Genomic DNA, 22,424 nt, shown 5'->3' with positions numbered 1-22,424 from the left:
AATAATTCATGTCAAGTAAATTGAAGAGGGAACTGTTTCCTCTACAAGGTATTTAAGGCCAAGAGTACAATACCTGGATTCTCTGGACACTCTCGAGAGCTCAGTGGAAATACAACTGGTTGTGTCTTTCTGTGAGGCTTTTAACAAAACTGAGGAAAAAGCCCATGAGAAATAACATGAAAAATGTTCACTTTTCCAATAGGATGATGGAATAACAGCAGTTCACACACACAGATGATGTGTGAACAAAAGTCATTTGGAAAGGAAGAACATAATCTTAAAACAAGCATACAGCAAACTCTTCTGGTTTAGAAGGAAAACACCAGGACACCTCCACCACAGGGAACAGGACTTTGAGGCAGGACTCTCCTCTGCCTCCCCTTCATCATTCTTCCCAGTACACTGAACACTGCAGTGCAAGAAGCTGTTTGACTCTTTTCCTCTACATAAGATAATGAGAAAAGACATAGTTGTCAATTTTTTTAACCACACTCCCCTGGCCAGCCCCAGTGATGCTCAGTGGGTCTCTGCTTCCTCAGCACTGGACAGAAGAGGAGGAAGCAGCCCTGGCCAGCCCTGGCCAGCTGGCTTTGACCTGCACAGACCCATCTCCTCCATGAAAGACAGTGCTCCTTCACTCCCTGCAAATGCCTGACCCCTAAACAGCACAGAAATTGTATCAGTCACCCCAGAAATGTTTTCTCCAGGAGAGATGTCCAAACAGTTTTGATCTGTAGGACCCATCCTAGTTTGCCATCAGTGGAGGAGTCCTCCCCTCCCTGCCCCTTGGAAATGACCCCTGTCCCAAGGCAGCTGCTGCACTGTGCTCCCTTCTCAGGCAGAGTGCAGATCAAAGCACTGACCATGAAGGAAGAACCAAAGCTCCAAATTACACCCCAGACACAGCTCCAGCCTCTTCAGAAGCAAAATGTTGGTGAAAGAGAGCAAGACACCTGTGAGCATGAGGCAGCAATGGCAGAGTACCTGGAAAGGCAACTCTTCTTCCTTGCTCTCTCTAGAGGGAGCTGGTAACCATGATTCTCTCCAGCCTGACCCTGCCTCACCCAGGGACATGCCAGAGACCTGCAGGTTCCCATCTCAACACTGCCTCCCAAAGGGATTTCATCTCAAGCACAAGTCCTGATCACCAGGTTAAATGTCTACAGCTACAGCATGGCAGGAGCACCTGAGTATTACACTCGGGTCAAATAAAAATTAAGTAACCAAAACCACCTTAAGATGCACAGGAGAAAAAAGATCAGATCAAAGGGAACAACACAGTACTTTAAATTGCTGACAACAGGTACTGAACTACCTTAATTAAAGAATGGGAGAATTTAGAGAAAGGGTTCAAGATACATTTACTCCTCCAGGAATGTCACTAGAAGTCAAGGTATCTGGGTAGCAAAGTTAAAGAAAACATGACAAAATCTAGGTCAGGGTCTTGGCCAACAAAACCACCCTAAAGCCAACAAGCACCCAACCCAGCCAGCACACCCAGAGCAAAGTCAGGCACAAAATGCACCTTCCAAGGGATGGGTTTGACAACTGGAACAGCACTGTCCAGGGGAAAAGGCTTTTAAAACCATACATAAAGAAAACAGTAAGTAGCAAAGAAAAACACTGAAACACTGCTTAGAATAAGGAAGACCTGCAGACCTGATGGGCCCCTAATACCCTGCCAGCTGCTGGGAGCAGGAGCTGTGGGGCCTGGGGGCAGCAGGATGAGCACTCTGAGAAGGTGGAGCAGCCTGCAGTCATGGTAATTGTGTGGTGCAAGTTTTCAGCTACAGATCTATTTTAGCTGACAGGGCTGAGCTCTCCAGATATGGCTTGACATGTAGAAGCACTCTGCACCTCGTGCTTGCCACAAAAAGTGCACACCTGGGGCCACACAATGGGCAGAAATGTGAGGCAAAGCTAACAGTATTGATTTTTAAATGGTGTTTTATTAGCTTATCTTATCAGCACAGTTAATATAAAAAAAAATAAGACAAACATATATAACACTCTGACCTTTGCTATCTGAAATAATATTTACTTTTACTCTTTACACACATGACCTATCAGCTGTGAACAGTTCACACCAACTGTGAAAAAACAAAGTAATTATAAAACCCCCAAACCTGCTTTGATCTCACTAGAGCTTTTACAGGTTAAAGGTAGGACCTGAATAGTGAATTTGCAAGTGATGGAAAGAGAAGTATAATGCAATAAAGGGCACATTTAAGAAAAAAAATGAATAGTATAAAGCAGCTGACTCCCTCCTTCAGGATTGGGGAAATGGGTTCCAAGACAAATGCCACCCCATTTGTGGCTACAGGCATTGCATTTTCCCTTTCTAGGGGAATTCCTAATTTTTGAGGGTGTCTTCTCTACAAAGGAAGAGCAGAGGTAGGCTTAGAAAGTAAAATATCCATCAATATAAAAAACAAAGAGAACTCTCCAAGGATGGCAAGACTCATGTTGATGACTCTGCTGCAGCTGCTTATGGGCACTCACGAGAACAAACATGGGAACAACCTTATCTGCTTCAAAATCACCTTCTCCTGCTGTGCTGGCAATTATTGCTTGTTTATCAAGACCCAGGAAGATGCAGGGACAGCAAAGCTAACAGATGGGTCTCAGAAAGGAAATGTTAGGACAATACAGACACTAAGAGATGAAGGCAGGGGCTGCTACTGGTAGACTGTCCAAAAAGTTCCCAACACACAAAGGCACCTGTGATGACCCACCTTTAAAGAGAGGAAGCACCTAAGGAGGCACCTTCCTGAGAGCCTGGAGCCTGCAACTACTTCTGGAAGCAAATGGAAGGGTTTGTGGAAGTGGAAGGAGCTGCTCAGGGAGGTTGTGAAGTTTCCAGGACTGCAGGTAAGGACTGAGACAACACTCACTAACACAGCTTTGCCTTGGGCAGGGCCTGGCTTGGTTCAGGAGCCTCTCACCCAGGGCAGGAGGCTGAAGACTGGAGTTTGCTGGGCTACACCGGAGCAAAGGCACTCCAACGAGCTATCCAGATGAGAAGTGACATTGCCATAAAGTTTTCTGCTAAGGAAAAGCTCTCCCCCACTCCAGAGAAGCTGTATTCATACTCACCAAGGCGTGATCAAACTTAAAAGTACTGATGTAGTAGGCTGGGATGTCGGCTGCAGCCAGAGGCTCAGAAATCTGAGCAACAATTCCACATTCATCTGTGGGGAGATAAAACATCAAACATTGTCTGGAGGGGCTTGCAAAAGTCTCAGAGCTCACCAGCTCCATGCCTACATATGGAGAAGTTTGTCTTCACAAACTCCAATCAGAAGGAATCTCTGTAATAAAATGTGTTCTTTCTCACAAAATTAAATTTATGGACCACAACAATACATTGCACATTTAGTTTTATTACCTTCTTTTTGCTACAGAGAAACACACACTCTCCAAAGGCACAAAACCGTTAGAAGTGGAATCATTTAGAGGTCCAAAGAAAGGCACTGAACAACGTTCAACAAGAAAGCACAGAGCCCAGCCCCATATATCCTTAACATCCATTTTTCTCTGTTATTGAACACTTGGCCTGCAACTCTGAAAGAGGAGATGCTGACTGGACTGAAAGGTGGCATGGGAATTCATTGTAGATTACTGAAATCAGTGGTCAGAAAGCAATGTCATACTCCAGTGCAGTGCCTGGGTAATTCTGTGATTCTAGTAGATTTTTTATAGATTTATAGCAGTCCAGTTTGTCTCTTTAACCAGAGCCCCAGCTGTAGCCACCCCCAAAGTCCAGGAGATGAACGCAATGCAGCTGGAACTGTTGAGCATGTAGCACTTTCAGGAGTATATTCAGAAGTCAAACTTAATAGGAATCAGGCTTCTATTTGAAAATCTCAGCTCACAAAGTCATGTTAAGCTGCTGGCTCTTAAAATGCATCAGCCTCAGATGGATTTTTCCCTACTCTTTGAAGGCCCTGAGGTGACTGACTGCCTGCACACCAAATGATCCACCAAATGTTACTTACCAAAGCCAAGAGGCTGCCCACCAATCCTCACCATCTTCCAGAGCTCACCAGATGCACTTGTAAACAACAAATTATTAGGAAATCTGTTAAAAAAAAAAAAAAAAAGGAACACCAAACATAGCAATTAAAACACAGCAGTGTGTCAGATTCTGCCTGTGGGGAATCTGCTCTTCCTGCATCCTTGAGATGTTTGAAGCCAACAATAACAGGGCAGTAGCTTGGGCAAACTGGGAAGACTCAAGGCAGGTGGGGCAGATGCACCTGCCTGATCCCCCAGGTGTCCTATGGCAAATCAGCAACTCCTGCTGGAGGTGGGCATAGGTACCCAGAGAGGCACAGGAAAAATCTCGTAAGCAACAAGCTGTGTCCCAGATTTACAAATGTTGGAACTGTGAAGATTTGAAACTTGAGCTGCATTTGGAAACAGCTAGGGATGGAATATGTTTCCATGCCTGCTCTCAGGAATGTGAAGGGTAACCACTGGTTTTGTGTCTGAGCACCATCAGTGCTTTTTTCCATCCCATTCTGGGAGGTGCCTGGGACCACTGCAGTCTCTATTTCTTAGCAGGGGGAAGGAGACTGGAGGCTTAGAGTTGCCCAAGGTGAAGCAGGCAGCCTGTGAGAGAGAAGAATTGGCTCCCCAGATTTCCTACACCCCAGGCTGAAGCTCCAGCCCTCTGGCTCCTCTTAAGACAGACAAAGGTTTACTGCAATAAAGTCAAAGAAACTTTCAGGAGGGCAATTCATTACTTTAAAAACAAGTCCCTGGAGCAGATGACTTGCCCCCAAGAACCAAACCCAAACTGCTCTGTGTGTAAAAAGCAAATCTGAGCACTGCTGAGTACAGCTTCTCTCCAGCCTCCAGACCTGAGAGCCTGCCATGCTGCACAGCTGCAGACACACACACAGGGCTGACTGCTCACCAGCTGGCTCCTTCCCTGCTGGACAAACAAGTCATGGGCTCCCACTGCACAGTGATGACTTGGGACATTATCATCATAACAACACTGAACCAAGCCCATCCATGTGTAAAAGCAAAGCAGTAGGACAGCATCACTGACATCTCCACCTTCCTTTAGCAGGAAAACTTCAAACACCTACACCAGGTTTTCTTTTTGGGTTTTGTTAGCACAGTTAATGAGCAACAGAATAAAAATGCAAAAAGCACTTTGCTCCAGTATTCCTCTTTTGAAAGTGAGATAATTCTGCATCACATTGGTTTGTGATTTCACTGAGGGCTTGGACAGACCAGTCCAAAATTTAGACACTGGAACTAAAATGCCAGATTTTACTCAGAAAAGTGACAGGGTGTACAGGCCCATGACAACCATACAAGACAGTCCAAATAATTAACATAGAGGAGTCTAAGCTGCTCCCTGCTCCTTTGAGAACATCCCTTTTTTTAAGGTCCAGGTTACTCTAAGATCAAAGCTCACCTCTGCTGCGTCTGGACATCCATGACCAGGGAGATGTAACCCTCAATGAGAGAAAAGGAGAAAAAGCGAATATGTCCCGAGTCTTCGTTGCCCACCACTGAGTCTTTTACTCTGGAGAAACAGAAGAGAACTACATTAACTGTGGCTAGAAGAGCACAAAAACAGGTTTTTAAAGCAGATATAGCCAGTGAAACCAGAAATGTTCTTACACTGACTTAGGGAAGTGACACTGAGTTCTGTTGTATCATACTGATTTGATTTTTTTTTTTTATTTTGCAGGTAGAAAACTATCCAGTCTCCACAACTGACAAAACTCTCCATCCCTGCCTTGAGGTGCCCTTACAAGAAGCTGTGGGCCAGGAGCCATGGGCACCAAGGGGCAGCAACCCAGCCAGCTGTAAATGCTCTGGGCCTGTGTGGATATGCAGCACACTGACCACATGGCTACTCTCACCTCACTCTGAAAAAGCTCAGCTTTCCAAAGCCAGCAGATGTCTTTGGGCACCCTCAATGACCTGTTTGGCTTCCACCCGTCAGGACAACCCTCTTGGGCCTGTGAAACCTCCCTCCCTCCCTCAGTGAAGAGCATTGGAGCAGCAAAGGGCCACAGCACATCCCTGGAGCAATCTGTGCCTCCAGACACTGGGCACACCTCTCCTGGGCCCCATCTCCCTGCAGCACCTACCCATTGGAGTAAAACATGACATCCATCAGGAGTGTAGCAACAGTGGGAAGGGTATCTGGATCCAGGCTGGTGACACAGAACATATTACTTGGGCTGGAGAGAGGATGAATGACAGGCCTCTGAACTGGAAGAGACACACACAGACACACACAGGTGAAGCCACATCTGCAGCAGGCTCCTGTCCCATCAGCCGTGTTATCCATGCCCTGGCAAGGGTCACAGAGAAAGCTGACAGTATTTGTAAGGCAGTGCCTCATTGCTGAAGCCCTGCTGGCTCTCACACAGGGAATGAGGGCCTGTGGATAATCTGCTCCTGTGCTGGTGTCCCTAAGGTAAGGGTGGTGTTACCCTGCATATGATGCCAGCTCTCTGCTCGGAGGGGCTTTCAGGCCATTGGGTGCATCCACATGACCTGAGGGGCAAGCTAAAGGAGGAGCCAAGAGAAATTGAAAAGTGGGGAAAAAATGAAGGTTTCCACCATTAAAAGGCAGGGCTATGGAAGGCTGTGGTTGCTGGCAGTCCATCCTGTTTTCCCTTATTTCTGGGAACCTATTTTGCCATAGTATCTTGAAAAATTAAAACCCAGCTGCCACACAGCAATTTGTCTGACTGCAGCCAGTGGCTGAGAAGCAGCCAGCATTTAGGCATGCAACCTAACAGAGCAACACAGCATTTAGGAATGCAACCAATAGACCAACACAGCAAACTGTGGACTGGTGCATTATCAACATGTGTTTCACTGTGCCCTTTCTTGATGCTTTCTTTCTTTAAGACTCATTTTCTTAAGGTGATTGTTAGCTCTTGAGTGATGAAACTGAGTGGCACTTCATAATAACTGATCCCTGCTTTGCCTGGTTATGGGCAAAAAATTACACACATCAGTAGGCAAGCATATGTATGTAAGTTGTTCCTTCTTCTGACTGTGCCCTTTGGCTTGATACTTGCTCCTTTAGCCTGCAAACATTCTAAGGTTCTGTACAGCCCTGGCTCATTGTGGCCTTGATCCTCATTGGCACTGAAGTGTGAAAGTTGAAAAACAATCTTCTCTGTGTATCACTGCAATACTTAAACAAACTTTTAGAGAAGCCATTTTCCTTTGGAATGTTGAAGCATGGAAATATGGGCTACAGACAACATTATTTTTGCAACTGCAATGAACTGTACTTGAACTTTCTGTCCTACCAAAGGCATGTCTTCTCTAGAAAAACTAGCATTAGAAGGCCAAAATTCAGCCAAACTTACTAGCACTGCTCAGAAAGTTAAGAACCTACTGAAATCCTTGGTTGTACTTGGGAGAAGCTTCTAAGATTATAATCTTACAACGGGATAAATATTCACCCAAATGCTGAAGGAAGCTAGGAGGCAGAACTTCCACCCCATGTGTCAGGGAGACCCAATCCCTGGCAAGCTGAGCCTGTGCTGGTCCTTACCTAGTTTTGGTTTGACAAATCCATTTGTTACCCCAAAGTCATCAGCAGCCACAGTCTCCCCGTTCACTACTCTGAGGATGGTGAACTCAGCAGCCAGCGTGTGCATCACGAAGGGCAGGTCTCGCTCACGCACCTGCAGGGACAACAGCATCATCTGGTGATGGTATTATGGAGTTATCTGCATATCTTATATTATGGTATTATCTGCATATGCACCAGAAATGACAGAACACTGCAGTGGAGGGTACACACTTTTAGAGCACAGCAAAGTGGACATGACTCCTGCTTGAGTTACCATTTAGGTGTATCTTAAGAGAAGCACACTTGGTGGTATCACTGGGATATCAATAGGATTAAGCACCAGAGTGCTTTTATGACTGTAAAAAGAATGTGGAGATTTCTAAGCAGGAGATGCTTCACCTCTTTTCCAGCATTGCTGCAACAACTCAGCACTGCCTGTTCTTCAGTCTTGTTTCCTTGTGTGCAGGCACACACATGTGTGTGTGAGACAGAAAGACAGTCTGTCTGTCTATAACCAAAACAACTTTGGAGCCTCTTGGCCATCACCAGCCAACTTGACAGCAGACATTGTGTTCCTCTAACTTTCCGAAAACCAATGTCTGAGTGATGGTGGGAAGTGCTACCAGTATCTCCATTCCAGGAGAGACTGTTGTGTGGGCTCAGCACCCATTAGACCACACAACCCATGACAACAAATGCTTCATCCCATGGCAAAAGCTCCTGAGATGTCAGAGTGCCTAACTACAAGGAACAGAGCTCTGGGGAAAGCAGACTTTGGTACTTCTGCCACTCCCAGACAACTTGTTCCCAGAATTGCCCAACTGAATTTTCATCTGGTGGCAATAACTCTGCCTGGTCCCCTCATGTCCTCTTACCAGGATGAAGTCCGTCTGATAGGTGGAGAGCATAAACACTGAGATGTTTTGGTCAGCTAGGGGTGCTATGACTGACTTGGCAATTTTGGTCACTCCGATGGGCTGGGAGCTGGAGAAACCACCTCCACCAGACACCACGTTGAGGGCAAGCCATGTTGCATCGGCCACGCTCAAGTGTTCCGAGGAAGGAAGCTCTGCAGAGACAGAAGGGGAGGACAGAGGTTTGTTTTAGAGGTAGAGAGAGCCAGGTCCACTATGTGCCAGTATGTGCTTAGCACAGAGCTCAGTGCAAGGAGTGACATGAGCCCCCTCATCCCAACCTCCTGGCCTTCCCATGCTGCTCCACAGGCTCATACTGTGACACTCCTTCACATATTAATTACATCGATTTCCAGGGTAGGATTCACACAGATTGTCAAGGACATCACAGGGAACTGCAGGTGACTCAGCATTCACTTGGATGCCAGTGACCAATTCTGTTGACCTTCCCAAGGGGAAACAACCCGTGGTGGTTGTGTGGTTACAAAAGGAGAGTGCCAACAGTGGCTCTAAACAAACGGTGCATTCTACTCCCCTCTGAGGCTGGAGAGAGGATCATCATTCCTGACAAACTGTTCATTATAGGTGGCTTGCAGGAGCTGCCCATCCCACACCTGACACCCCAGGCTACAAGCTGGCTGTTAGATAAGGGAGAAGAAGCAAACCCTTCCAGGCAGGGTAGTGTTTCTTCTTCACACCAATGACTCAGCTGTGATAATTCCCCTTTGGGGAAGCACCAGCACAGTCACACCCATCCTGAAGGGGGGAATCTCTGCTAATGGGCCATAATGGGGCACCACCAGAACAGGATTGTAACTTCGACCATCAAGAACTCCCCAAAATATCCTCTGACTCACACTATTACATCACCCCATTATGAAGCTCCCTGCCTGGGGGAGGTACTGAGCATTCCTGCCTGAACCTGAGCTATATAATCTCAACATTACCACCACCACTGGATGGATCCAGAGGACCAGAACTTCCACAGGACCATGCATTTGACTGCAAACATCATTTGACAGGACTGTGATCAGCATCCTTCCCAACAGGGTGCCAATCTTCTGTGTATCGATGCATTTATTGCAATCTTTCTATTAAATTTTAACTGCAACCTGGAATCTCTCTCAAGGTAATTCCATGGGGATTCTCCACCTGGTTTACTTTCAAAGGAGCACAGTCGTCTTGGATTTAAATCTCTATCATATAATTTCTCCAAACATTTTACTCAAGCTGTTCTGGCCTCTTTTGTTTCCATTTTCCCACTCTAATCAAAACCCAAATTTTGTACTCCTGGAGTGCAGATGGAGGTTGACAGAGCAGCCTGGGCACTATCCCTACTCTTTGAAGATGCAGAGCAGGAACCCTGTGCATCTGTGGGCTCCTGCCTCCATCTCTAAAGCAGAAGACCCACACAGCTCTGCAAGGGATGGGTGGTGTAACACATATACTAGGGATTACAAAGTAAGCACATACTAAGATAATGCAAATTACTTTGGAAATGGAAAATACCAAGAATAATCCCACTCCACTTCCTTCTAATCTGTTGGGGTTAAGTAGTTAAAAATCTGTAGCTAAACAATTTAATACAAATTATTAACTGTTTCAAAAAACCCTTAATGTATTAACAGCCCAGAAAAACAGAGGCAGACTTTGGAATGAATGCATACACTGCTCTAGGATTCTCTGGATTTTTGATTTTTGTTTGGCAAATTATAGAAACAAACAGTTCCGATCCAGACTAAGAAATGCATAAGCCCAGCTAAATCTACTTGGGGTAAGGAACCTGATCCCAGATGCAGATCCAGCCAGCAAGGACACAGAAGAAGTGCCAGGGGAGGCCTACACACTCAGCTCAGAGGTGAGATGCAGCCCAGGAGCCTGAAAGCACAGACCCCAGCACTGTCAGCACTCTGGCACTGCTGTCAGCACTCTGGGCAAGTGCTTGCATGTCTCCATGTCCACACACTCCAGGCTCCTCCATCCTTTCCTCCTCCTTCAATGAGACCTTTGGGAGTTGGTTCTGTACAGCCCCAGACACCGTGTAATAAATTCCTAACCTCACCCTCTCCAAATCCTCAGGCATCACTTCCCTGAGACACTGACAGCACTGAAAACCCAAAATGATCTGAATAACAACACATTTCACTCTCTTCAATAACCTCAAAGTGCTTGCATGTCTCCATGTCCACACACTCCAGGCTCCTCCATCCTTTCTTTCTCCTTCAACGAGACCTTTGGGAGTTGGTTCTGTACAGCCCCAGACACTGTGTAATAAATTCCTAACCTCACCCTCTCCAAATCCTCAGGCATCACTTCCCTGAGACACTGACAGCACTGAAAACCCAAAATGATCTGAATAACAAACACATTTTGCTCTCTTCAATAACCTCAGTTGTGTGTGGCATGAAAACAACCCTGAGCATACACACTGCAAACAGTGGGGACACCGAGGGTTTTGCTGCTGCATTTTGATGTTTAGCTTCATAAGCCAATGTTTCTTTTTTAATAATCAGAGCTTACATGGGATGAAAACTAGACACCAGGGAGAGGAGGTAAGTTTGTGCATTAATCAACAGCATGTTATGTCAGAGAGATCTGTGCAAGGTGCTTGGAGCAAATTATTGCAGCAAAATACCATTTTATCATCAGCCCTTTGCATCAGAAAAACACCTCCAAATCCAAGCTTTCTGCATCACCTGGCATGGAGAAGCTGGAGCTCAAAACAACTGCTGGACATATGTTCCAGGGTCCTGTTCTCACAACTGATCCCACCTGCAGCAGGCACATCCCAGGTATGCCCAAGCCCACTGAGGACTCACTTCTGGCAGCGAGATCACAGCTCACTCCCTGCTCCATAAACAGAGGAGATAATATTCCTGCTTTGCACATCATTAAATACCAGTTTAAACACAATTTTGGGCCAGGGATGTGATGGAAGATGCAGTATTTTGTGGTGGACAGAGGTATTATCCCATTTCACTCCAGCAGCAGCTGTGCTGGATGAGGTGCCCCAAGAAGACCTCATCAAGCTCTTCCTCAGGGGGGAGGAAGGCTGATTTGCTCATTTCACTTGCAACTACTTCGAAGTGCTAATAATTTCTGGGTTTATGTGTTTAACAGGCCCTATGAAGTGTGACAAGGGCCATTGCATTTGCTTAAGTAACCTGCTTCTCATGATTCAATGTACTTGGAAAAATATATAAGAAGTGATTGAAATACCAATTTTGGACACTGTTTCCATTAGGCAGCCAGATAGAAAGTACAGCCCACATTTTAATGAAACAAACCTAGGCTGAAGGTTCAACAAATTCATCTAAATAGCATTAAATAAGTCACATGGGATGGTGCTTTGCCCAGAAAGCTGTTGAATACTGTAAACCTAAAGAGAGCTGAGAACACCAGTTGTAAGATTAGCACAGACTCAGGCAGAATAAGGTAATAAATAAAGAGCAAAATGAGGAATTGCCCACATTCCTGTACCAACTCACCATCCCCACTACTTTCCCCACAGGAGAACAGAGCATAGGCCCCCACAGCTTCAGCACTGCCACATCCCTTGTCCTTCCATTGGGCAGAAATCTTTCTGCTGGGCTCTCAAGATCCTTTTGCAATTGGTATATCAAAGTGCAGTCACTCCCACTTCTGACCATGGGGGACATCTCAAGTCTGGCTGAGAAAGACCTCTAGAAGTTCAGAGATTTGGGCTTTGTTTATTATAATCAGGGTCTTCATTTTGACCTTTCATTGGGATGAAGCCTTAAGATTTTTGTGGTTTTGCTGTGTAAGGCTTTGCAGAATTGCTAGCAGAAGACACCAGGAGCAGCTCAGCTGCCTGCAGGCTCCATCACCATCATTTGCTGCCCAACATGACAGCTACCACAGTCTGGAAGAGCAGGATTCCAGACCCAAGCTGTTATTCCATCCATGGCCCCTGGCGTGGAACACCACCAGCCTCAACAAGATGTGATCATTGTGATAGTCCAGGATGATTTTCCCTGGCAATGCAGCACTGGGTATCAAGTGCTGGTGGTCTCCAAAAGCCTGTGGGGCTGCTCTCCATTGGCACAGGTACAAAACTAATGCCAGTCCCTGTGCAAACCAAACCCAGCCAGCATGTCAAATAACATTTAGGATGTGAGTAACTGCTTATTCACAGTATAGCTGATTTACAAAGCATGGAGTCTGTCCAGAGCCCCACTGGCAGCCACAGTTGAAGTAGAGCAGTCTCTCCAGCACATCACCCTGGGATGTGAGGTGGTGAGTATCATAGTGGCCATAATTGGCTCCTGAGCTCCAATAATCAATACCATTTCCAAAGAAGACAACAAACATTGGCTGAATCCCAAATAGGATTGAACTGCTGCTGCTGGAGCATTATGCAATGCTGTAAATACTGTGAGCTGCTCCTAAAATATCCTCGGGAGGATGCTGGGATGATGATGAGATTCCAGCCCATGGGTCTGCAAGCAGCCAAAGAAGTTACAGAGAGCAGGGAAGGAACATCCCCAGGTTTAAAACCCTGATCAGAGTCAGTCTGACAGTGTCAGTCTGCACAACATTAGAAAAACAACATTCTCTCTGCCTACATTTTCTACCCTGAAGACCCCTCAGTTTCAAACACCCTGCACAGCAGGACGCACAGCACTGTGAGAGAGCCCTACCTCTCCAAAAGTACACTGGAAAATGTTCAAAATGCTCTGAGAAAGGGCAACACCACCAGAAATTTTTTTCCTTTTCTGCACCTAGTTTAAATGGGTTCACATTTTCATGAAAAGTTTATAGCTAAGGGAGAAATAACTGGAAAATGCACAGTTCCACAACAGAAATGCATTTCACCTACCCACACCAATAGCTGAGTGAGTCCTGTACTACAACCTGCTAATGCCCTTCCCCCCACTAAGACACTCTGAATTGTTTTTTGTGGACTCTTCCAACTTTACAGCAATCAGACACCTCTCAGCTTCCAAGTGAAACTGTAGAGAAACCATGGATTTTTCATAGTGCCTGGAGAGAAATGAAGACCCTCAGCTGATTTCCTCCTTTGGTGTGGTATGTTGGATCATCTCCTAAAAACTTATCTTCACTCAGTACACAAAGTTTTACACTACAGCAGAGTGCTCTGAGTGATGTGTTACTCCCTGGTTTCTTCTGGTACTCTGAATGAATCAATTGCTCATTTGATTCATCATTATGAGACTTATGCTTCCAGCCACAGTTAACTCCAAATATGAAGAAATAATGAAATTAAAAAATACTGTGGAGTTTCTGATCAGTGTTCTGGCTTTAGAAACCTTACACTGTACTTATTTCACCTTTATAGTTTCCCTCTGCAAAAATGGCAGGGAGAGTCTGGCTTGCACTAAAAAGATAGAGAAAAAAGCTCCTGCAATAACAGGACCCCAGCAGTAAGTCATTAAAAATATAAGTGCTGCCAGCTGCAGAAATCGTGATAAATTGGGGGAGCTGTTGTCCAATGCCACCAAGTGGCAACACAGTTTATATGTACATATATATTCAATAGGATCTTTATGTTCATTAAAGGGTTCTTTTCCCACTCCCCACATTGCTCTGCAGTTTTAAAATCCCATCTTCAAACGAAATGAGTGATTATAAAAATTAGTAGATTCAAACTTTAATTTCTGTGTCTTTTTTTGCTCTTTGTGCATCTCAGATTTGCTCTTGATGTGCCTGGGCATCTCTGCAGGACTGGATCCACAGCCAGAGAACCTTGCCACCTCTAACTGTATGCTTCAGTGTTTTTGACACTTTCTCCTAACAGAGCATGCAAAACTGAGAGGGTTTTTTTATTCCAAATACCCTCAACAGGGAAGCTGTGAAACGTGTAATCTCATTTTCCTATTTAGCTTTATCCCACTCACACAACTGTCAAAAGAACATTGTTAAGTTCATAAACTCACACACTCTGCAGTGAGAAAGTAACAGCTTGATGTTTTATATATCTGCCCTCAATGTGTCTGTGCCTCAGTTTCCTAGTCACAGAGTGGGTACAAACCCCCTATTTCTTCTAAACCTTGCCCTTGAGAACCAGCTGACCTGTAAAGCAGAGGTATATATACATCCCACAACTGAAGCATTTCACAGCTAACACAAAGCAGCATGGAAAATTCCTGCACAAAGATTTGAATGTCTAAAACCAGGTTAGAATGGGAGGGACTGGGAAGTTTTGTTCTGACCTCTCTGAGCATCTTTGTTTTGTCTCTGAGGGAGGAAGCTGTTTGTTCAAGTGCTATTTCAGGGATAATCAGGTAGGTTTGAAAAGCAAAGGTCTCTTAATTTCCACTATCAAGACCATAAAAGACAAACAGGCAGAGGAAGAGGAAGAAAATGAAAAGAAGAAGTAAGCAAACAAGAATACACTCTAGGGAAAAGCCAGCACCCTGAGCCTGTCAAAGTGCCACTCTGTGAGCTCTGAGCAGCTGTCTCCAGTACAGACCAGCACTCCCCACACCCACGCCTCCTAGGAGTGTTCCCAAAGCAATTTCAAGCAGTGCATCTTCCCTCACCTCTTGCATGACATTTATCTTGTACTACTCCTTGTCTGCTGCTACAGATTTTCTTTCAATTTATGGAGTAATTAACTCTAAAGGCTATTTATGGATTACACTAGAATGGGTGAATGTACCCAGTGCAATTTTCTCATGTTGTCCTGACAATTCAATACAAGCTCTACCCAGCACAATAACCACTGTGAATTTTCAGCTATTCATGTGAATAGGACAAATTACACACACAGGGAATTACACATGTACTCTGGGACCTATGTCCATTTAACGGAAAGCACTGCTACAGTCACATACAAGGGAGTCCTCTAAGCCCATTACTGGAGAGAAATGATAACCACATTCATCCCACCTTTATTTTATAAAAATTAGTAGACTCAAAAATCTGCTTCAAAGAGCACTGAGGTCACCCAGGGAATTTTTTCAAGCCTTGTTCTCAAAGAGAGAAATGACTCCTAATTAGACAGATCAAGGGATTTAATATTGGGTATTTACAGCCACCTCAGCAGCTACAGCAGACACTGTACCAGTTTCACTATCCATATAAACAATCTGCAGGGGCAAGCGAATATTCTGAAACAGATGAAACTTTTGATGTAAAGTACCTACTCTTCCTAAACTGTCCCATCTACTACCCCCCAGATCACAACTATTTCTGCAGCCACTGTGATCCAGCAACTCCTGAGCAAGGGCTTTATAAAAAAAAAATTTAGAGATGAGAGACTATACTGCTGTAAAGCTCCTCCACTGTTATACATCTGCCCACATATCTGCATGAGATAGGGAAGTCTGACATGAAAGCACATTCAAAGATGGAGAAATGTGTATTTTACCACTACTGGTACAGTTACAAAGACATCCCAGACACAATGTCCATGCCCTGGGATGAAGGAGGACGACACTATGGAGCTGCTTCTCTTGACCCATCTGGGAACACAGGCACCACTTATCTCAGTTAAAGAATCCTCACCTCTGCTGGCATGGACACACAGCCTTCATAGATTTTGAGGAATGAGATGAGGTGGATCCTGAGGTGTGGCACTGTCCTAGAAAGTTCAGTAGCTAGTCTGCTAAAAGCAGCAGAAGTGGGAATGTATTTATGCTGGTTCCAGAGCTGGCAAAGGAGCATGTGCTGATTAAAATTATTTTTTCTGCTCAGCATGTCCTCAGCTATATTTGTACAGAGCAGAGCTGACGCCATGTGGCTGACTGATCTATTTACACCTCTGGAGTTCCCTGCTCATTCCCATCTCTGTTCCTCAGTTAAGGGTGCAGACATGAATTTGGGCTAGTTCCAGCAATCCAATATCCCTGGCACACCACTGGGACTGGACAAACCAGTGACTTTTATCTAATATAAGCTGTTCAGGATCTCTCTCCTGCCTGAAAACGGGCAAGCAGAGGAAACTGAAAAGCCCATTTCTGAAGGACAGCTAAAATACAGTGAATGTTATTGCTGGAGCGTGTTGTGAAAGCAAAAAGCAGCAATAGCCAGATTAATACTCTGCTGCTCTTGCTGACTGTAGGAAGCAGAGGCAAGAAATGTGCTGCATTCATAAATGCACCATTTCGGTGCAGCTTTTTGCTTTTTCTTCCAGACTTTTTTATATTCCTTGCCCAGCTGGATTCTGGCTTGATGTTTAAGTAGAGCTGCAGGCTGTTGCACAGGTGCCTTGTCCCTGCCAGACAGAGACAATCCACGTGCAGGAATGTTGGAGCAGTGGCAATGGCTGCAAGTGAATGCTGTGTCTGTAACTGTGGTGTGGCCCCACAAGATATTGTTGGAATAAGCCCTTTTTTGACTTAGAGATGGGGTAACTGAGAGGCATTAAAAAACTTTTATTCTATTTTCAGTCTCATGGAAAGGGCGAGACAATACAGATGTTATAATTTACACTATTACAATCAGAAACCTACTATTTCTTAATTACAATACATTATAAGTGTTTTTTGGCTTATTACTGACTTACCTGTCTTACTCTGCCACTAGCTTGTGAGGTGATCTTGAGCATATCACATCCTCTCCCACAACTGTGCCTCCCTTTCACATTAAACATTTGGTTGCCAGAGTCCTTCTCTCCTGCACTAAATAACTGTGAAATATTGGCATCAGGAGCATTGTGGCTCCTGGGTGTTACAGTGACAGCACCAAAATAAAGTTCAGGAGGTGTGATCTGGCCAGCCACACTTGTGTACTTAAAGGAAGCAATTCTGCTTTACTTGTGTGCTGGTATTTCCATTCCATGCTGTTTTCCCAAAGCCTCCTGTGTCTGCAGCAGGGTGGCACCTCAGAGCCATCCCCAGCAGTGCCTGTGACAGGGAGGTGAGGGGTCTCCTCTCCTGTCCCAATGAAGTGGGAAAATCAGCAATGGCTGCAGAAATCCAAGCTCCTCTTTCTTCATTAGGCTCCAACCTAAACCCAAAACAAGTGACTCCTTTGGTCTTCATCTGGACAGCAGCTGGATCAAAGAAAAGCCAGAATTTCCCAAGGGGAAAAGAATATGTTTGCAATGCAAGTTTCCCTTGCAGGAGAGAGATATTCAGCCATGTGAAATACAATGTAATTCCTTTAAAATCAGCATATATTCCTCCAAACCTCAGCTTCCCCACCTTCAAGCAAAGAATTAGCATCCCTGTGTTGACAAAGAGCTGACTTCAACAACCACCAAGTGCTGCACTGCCACAGGCCACAAACACCACCTCGAACCTCTGCCTGTCCTGCACTAACCTAATGCCCAAGCAGTGGCAAGTTCTTCTACATATCTACCAGACCTGCTGCAGTTGAAGCTGCTTCACCAGAGGCACCCAGTACAAATCTCTGAAGACCCACAAGAACGCTTGTGCCCATTCCTTTCCCTCCCCTGGCTCAAGTATTTAGTATCCAGTGAGTGTATGCATGGGGTTTTGCAGGGGTTTTTCTGCTATTCTGATTTTCTCCTGGCCTCGTGGAAGCCTTCTGGACTGCCTGTGGTCCTTCACCTGGGACTGACATGAAGGCTGCAGCAAGCAGGAAAGTCAGATGAAGCTGTGTCCTGGTCAGTACACAAGACTCTTGTTCCTGGAAGAGCTGCTTCTGTGTTCTGCCACAGAGAGGGTCCTGTGTCCATCCTGGGTCACTCCAGAACCACGGGCAGGCCTCAAGCAGGGAAATGAGTAAGAAATGGCAATTTTAACAGTCATTAACTTTCCATGAAAACATCATGTTTTGCTAAATGCCTGCATGCCATTGGTGCAGTTAAAGGATGTGGAGGAGACTTCCCTTCTGGAGATTTCTGGACACACAACTCTCACTCAGCACACAAAGTCAGAGCAGAGGCAGTTCCAACAGTGTCCAGTGACAGACATCCATTACAGGTCCATTTCTCAGGTGTTCACATCTTGCTCTGAGACTACAGAATGGATTCATAGCACCGCCCATATAATTACATCAGTTCAAAAGGGACTTCCAGGACAGTGCAGACATATTTGCATGTCTGTGGAGAAGTCTGAGAGAAATCTGGGAGTACTGGCTACCCAACCCATCACCACCACAAGAATTACACCTGTTGTCTTCCTGTCATCTGAGCCCATCATCATAAAAAACCAAGACCCTTCCCAGCTGCCAGCTGAGCTCTGACGTGTTCCCATCCCCTGACACTGCCAGGCACGCAGGTCACCTGGGCTGGTGCTGGGAAAAGGATTCACAGCAGCTCAGTTTCCAATTTGTGAGATGTCTTCCTATTCCCCTTTTTCTACTCTCTGTGAATTTGTGGATGGACAGAGAGGATATTCAGTAGTGTTTGAACTGGGAAAATCTTTCCTTGGCTGGGAGGTGCCAAATTTTTCCTGAGGTGTCATCAACCTGCCATTTCTGAAAAGCCAGGCACACAGCTGTAAGGGCTGCACACACTCACTCACGCAGATCCTCCTTTTTTATAAGTCCTTAGAGCAATGGCTGAGTCACTCCAGCCAGCACCCCTTCAAAGGCATGGTGTGAGATGGTAGCAGGAGTGAACCTTCTTCCCCTCCTGCCAAAGCAACAGCCCTGCCAGAGGGACAGGATCTACCAGCTGGCCTGGAAAGAGGCAAGGATTTCAAATAATGCCAATGACTCCCTCTCCCCTCCCGGCCCTCTGCCCGGTTACCTGCCACCTTAGACCTGTCCTTCCCTTCCCTTCCAACTCCACCTGCAGCGTTCCATCCAAAGGGCTCTGAGGCATGGGCAACTCATCTGAGCCTGTGAAGGGGCTGCTTTTCTGGAGGGAGATAGGTGTTACATTTTTCAAAATCTTAGGATTCAGGGGTAGACAACTGCTACTGGCTTCTAGTTACATGCACACACCACCTGCAGACAAGACTGCCTCCAGAGATGGGATTTCAAAGCTCATCCCACCCCTGCTCTGGGGGTTCCCGCAGGTGCAGCCCTGCCAGCACCTGAGGAGTGCTCCCTTTAACCCCATCCTTACCCTGGGTGAGAAAAACAACCACTGATTTCATTTAAAAATACAAAAACAATTCTTCCAGGTAGACCGAACCAGTGCATACAAGCTGGAGAGAGAAATGAATGCAGATGAGGTTTTTTTTACCTCACCTCCTCCCACCAGTGCAGGGAGTTGGTAACATTACATCATCCCACACCCCCGCCCCTCGGATCAAACCCTGCAAAGGCACAGCTTCTGCTGAGGCTGCTGGAAGCAATAGCCAGGAAAATTAACTCTCTGCTGTGCAGGATGTACTTCCCAGTGGCCAGTAGTGACCCAGTGCTGGATTTTGTGGTCAGCTGTTACAGACAGGGATGTCTGAAGCCTCAGAGATGTGCAACCCCAGCAACCTCTGCCTCCAAGTACTTATCTAGCCAAACAAGTATTTTTATAACTGGACAAAGAATCTGAGCTGCTCCCAGTCTGTCCCAAATGCAGGACTAAAGATGGGCAAAGAAGCCCCCTGATACCTCAGGGACTAGGCTAACAGTTTTGATGGGAGGACACAATATAACTGAGCAGGATGATCCATTTCCACCCACAGACTTCAGTTGGGTAGTGTTAGTGTCATTTCCTCGAGCCCCACGTGGCCTTAGAGAGCAGCCGCTGGCTGAGGCAGAGGCACAGGCATCTTACCGAGAGCAACACAAAAGCTTTTCTTTGCAGGAAATGAAAAAGCAAGGAAACAAACATCAGCACTTGCGCAAGCCCCAGACTGGCTCAGACGGAAAATTACCTTGAGACTGTTTGTGTTCCAGATCAATGGATCAGCTGCAGTGCGGGGCAATTAGCACCTTAAAATTATTCAGCAAGCCAAGGAGTGGGAATTTAAAGGGAGAATGGTGAGGGAAGGGTGAGAGCAAGTAGGAATAACAATAAATTTTTCTGGATAGAAAAGTCAACGCCTGGTGCTGCCAGAGCCCCAGCTACAGTGTGAGTGCTGGCTGTTGGATGGTTTTGCAACCAGGAAAATGGGGGACAGAGGGAGGTGGAGGGGCTGAGGGATGGATATATGGCCTGAACACGGAAAGCAGAGCACACTTTTTCTGTCTACAAATAAAGATATCTCCCTAGTTATACTATAAGCCTGTTTTCTGCCGTACCTAGCACTCCAAGCAAGGCAAAAGTACTCTGTAAACAGATCCTCCCTGAGAGGTGGGAGGGCACAAGGTGCAAACTGGCCCCTCAACACCTGAGGCAGGCATCAGCTTGGTTAGGGCTGGGCCCAGGTCTGTGACCAGGCTCAGAACCAGCTCCCTTCAGAGCAGTGAGCATCCTCACAGGGGCTGGGTGGCCATCTCCAATCATGGTCTTCAGCAGCACACAACCTTTGTCATTTGGGATGTTTTGAAGAGTCTGATTATTCCTGTCACTGTTCAGAACAGGAAGATCTCATTCTTTCCTATGTGCTGACACAGCACTCACATACATGCAGCATGCCTTACTGTTGCTCTAAGAGAAGGAGGGAGGGAGGGAAGCAGGGAGGATGGTGGCTGGTTCCTGTGTGAGCTCCTTCACAGCCCTTCCTTACACAAATCACATCTCCAAACACCCAGAGAAATAACACATTGCTCAGGTGGGCCTTGTTACCCAGCCACAGGGACAAACAGGAATCCCATTCTCTTCATGTGCTAGGGAAGCACATGTGTCCTTTGATATGGGACATGGGGGCTTTCTCCACTGCTCCTGAACATGAACCCATAAAACAGTCATCAGAGACACAGCCAGGATTAAAGCAACTACATGAGAAAACCCTACTCCTTTCCAACAGAAGCAGAAGCACATGCTTCTATTATTAATCCAGGAAGAGAAGCATCTCTACCCAAACAAGAATTTTCTATTATTCAATTTTCTATTATTATTATGTCTGCATCTAATCTGAGTCCAAGGCAAGCTACTGCAAAACTGTTTGAGGCACTGATGCTCTTAACACTGAAATCATGCTCATCTGATAAGGCACTGAGAGAATGATGCAAGTAAACAAAGCTGGAGCTGATAAGGACTATGAGAGCTAGAGCACACCAGGTGCTGCTGTGGAGGGGGGAAGGCAGGAGCAGTGCCCAGCACAGCTCCCCACAGCCCAGTGCCAGAGCTGGGGCAAGGCCTGCAGAGTGGCTGGCATGGGGAGGGAAGGGAAGGCAGCCTGGCCCAGCCACCGAGCACTGCAGCCCATGACAAGGAACATTACACAGCAGGATGCAAGCGCTGCTGCTCACAGCAAGTCTGAACATTAACATTTCATCACAGCACTTCCTTCGTCAGGATACAGAGAGATGGAGGTGGAGCATAGGCTGGAAACCATGGATAAAACCAACCAGGATAGAAGAGTTAGCTGAAAATGAAACAAACAGGACACAGAAGGGTTTCCTCTTGCCTCTGCATTGCTGGGATGAGGCTTGACAAAACCTGAGTCCTCTCTGCATTGCCTATGGATAACACTGGTATTCCTGAGACAGCCAGGCTTTTGAGTAATCCAGTGCTAACTACCATCAAAATATCAGCAACAGTAGTAATTAAAAATGAGATGCTTTCAACACCAGGCAGTTTGATAAGGTCCCAATGGCTGCTCTTACGAGCAGAGCTGCACTCAGGGTAGAAGAAAGGCAGCAGACAGAACCCCGCAGTGGTGGGGAGCTCTCCCCACAGCACCGCAGCCTGTCTGCCCTATGGATGCTGAGAGAACGAGAGCGGGCTGGGAGCTCCATCCAACCCTGTTTCCAGCCCAGTTCTCGCAGATCTGCCCCTCCATGAGAAATCCCCCAGCTAAGAGGGCAGCCAGCCACAGCCTTCCTGGGGTAACTTTTTTGTGTCTCCAAAGTACCTGGTTGTTATTGTCTCTTAGCAACAAAAAATGGGAGAAAATTCTCTAAGAGAAAAAAACAGAAGGAGAACTCCTAAACCCCAACACCCACACAGACCTCAGAACAAGCACTTTACTGCACAGGTGAAAACACCCTGC

The 22,424-nt window shown here is 46.0% G+C and overlaps 1 protein-coding gene across 7 annotated transcripts in view; it reads right to left on the bottom strand.

The window, feature by feature from the left end:
* CASTOR2 (cytosolic arginine sensor for mTORC1 subunit 2) overlaps positions 1-22,424 on the bottom strand; it is a 121,997-nt gene that overhangs the window by 10,709 nt on the left and 88,864 nt on the right. For 6 of the 7 annotated variants that reach the window (XM_039732924.1, XM_039732920.1, XM_039732922.1 and 3 more), the window contains 6 exons: positions 8,446-8,639; positions 7,550-7,682; positions 6,120-6,243; positions 5,435-5,545; positions 3,999-4,081; positions 3,097-3,191 (listed from right to left, as the gene is read on the bottom strand). In XM_039732924.1, coding sequence (XP_039588858.1) covers positions 3,097-3,191; positions 3,999-4,081; positions 5,435-5,545; positions 6,120-6,243; positions 7,550-7,682; positions 8,446-8,639 — 740 coding nt within the window. Of the gene's footprint in view, positions 1-3,096; positions 3,192-3,998; positions 4,082-5,434; positions 5,546-6,119; positions 6,244-7,549; positions 7,683-8,445; positions 8,640-17,984; positions 18,013-22,424 lie in introns of those variants that run through there. The other variant, XM_039732927.1, reaches the window with a different exon arrangement.

The sequence above is a fragment of the Passer montanus genome, unplaced genomic scaffold, assembly GCF_014805655.1.
Source record: "Passer montanus isolate IOZ18808 unplaced genomic scaffold, ASM1480565v1 scaffold81, whole genome shotgun sequence".
Classification (NCBI taxonomy): Eukaryota; Metazoa; Chordata; class Aves; order Passeriformes; family Passeridae; genus Passer; species Passer montanus.
The sequence above is the reverse complement of the archived record's forward strand: the minus strand, read 5'-3'. Positions and strand labels throughout refer to the sequence as shown.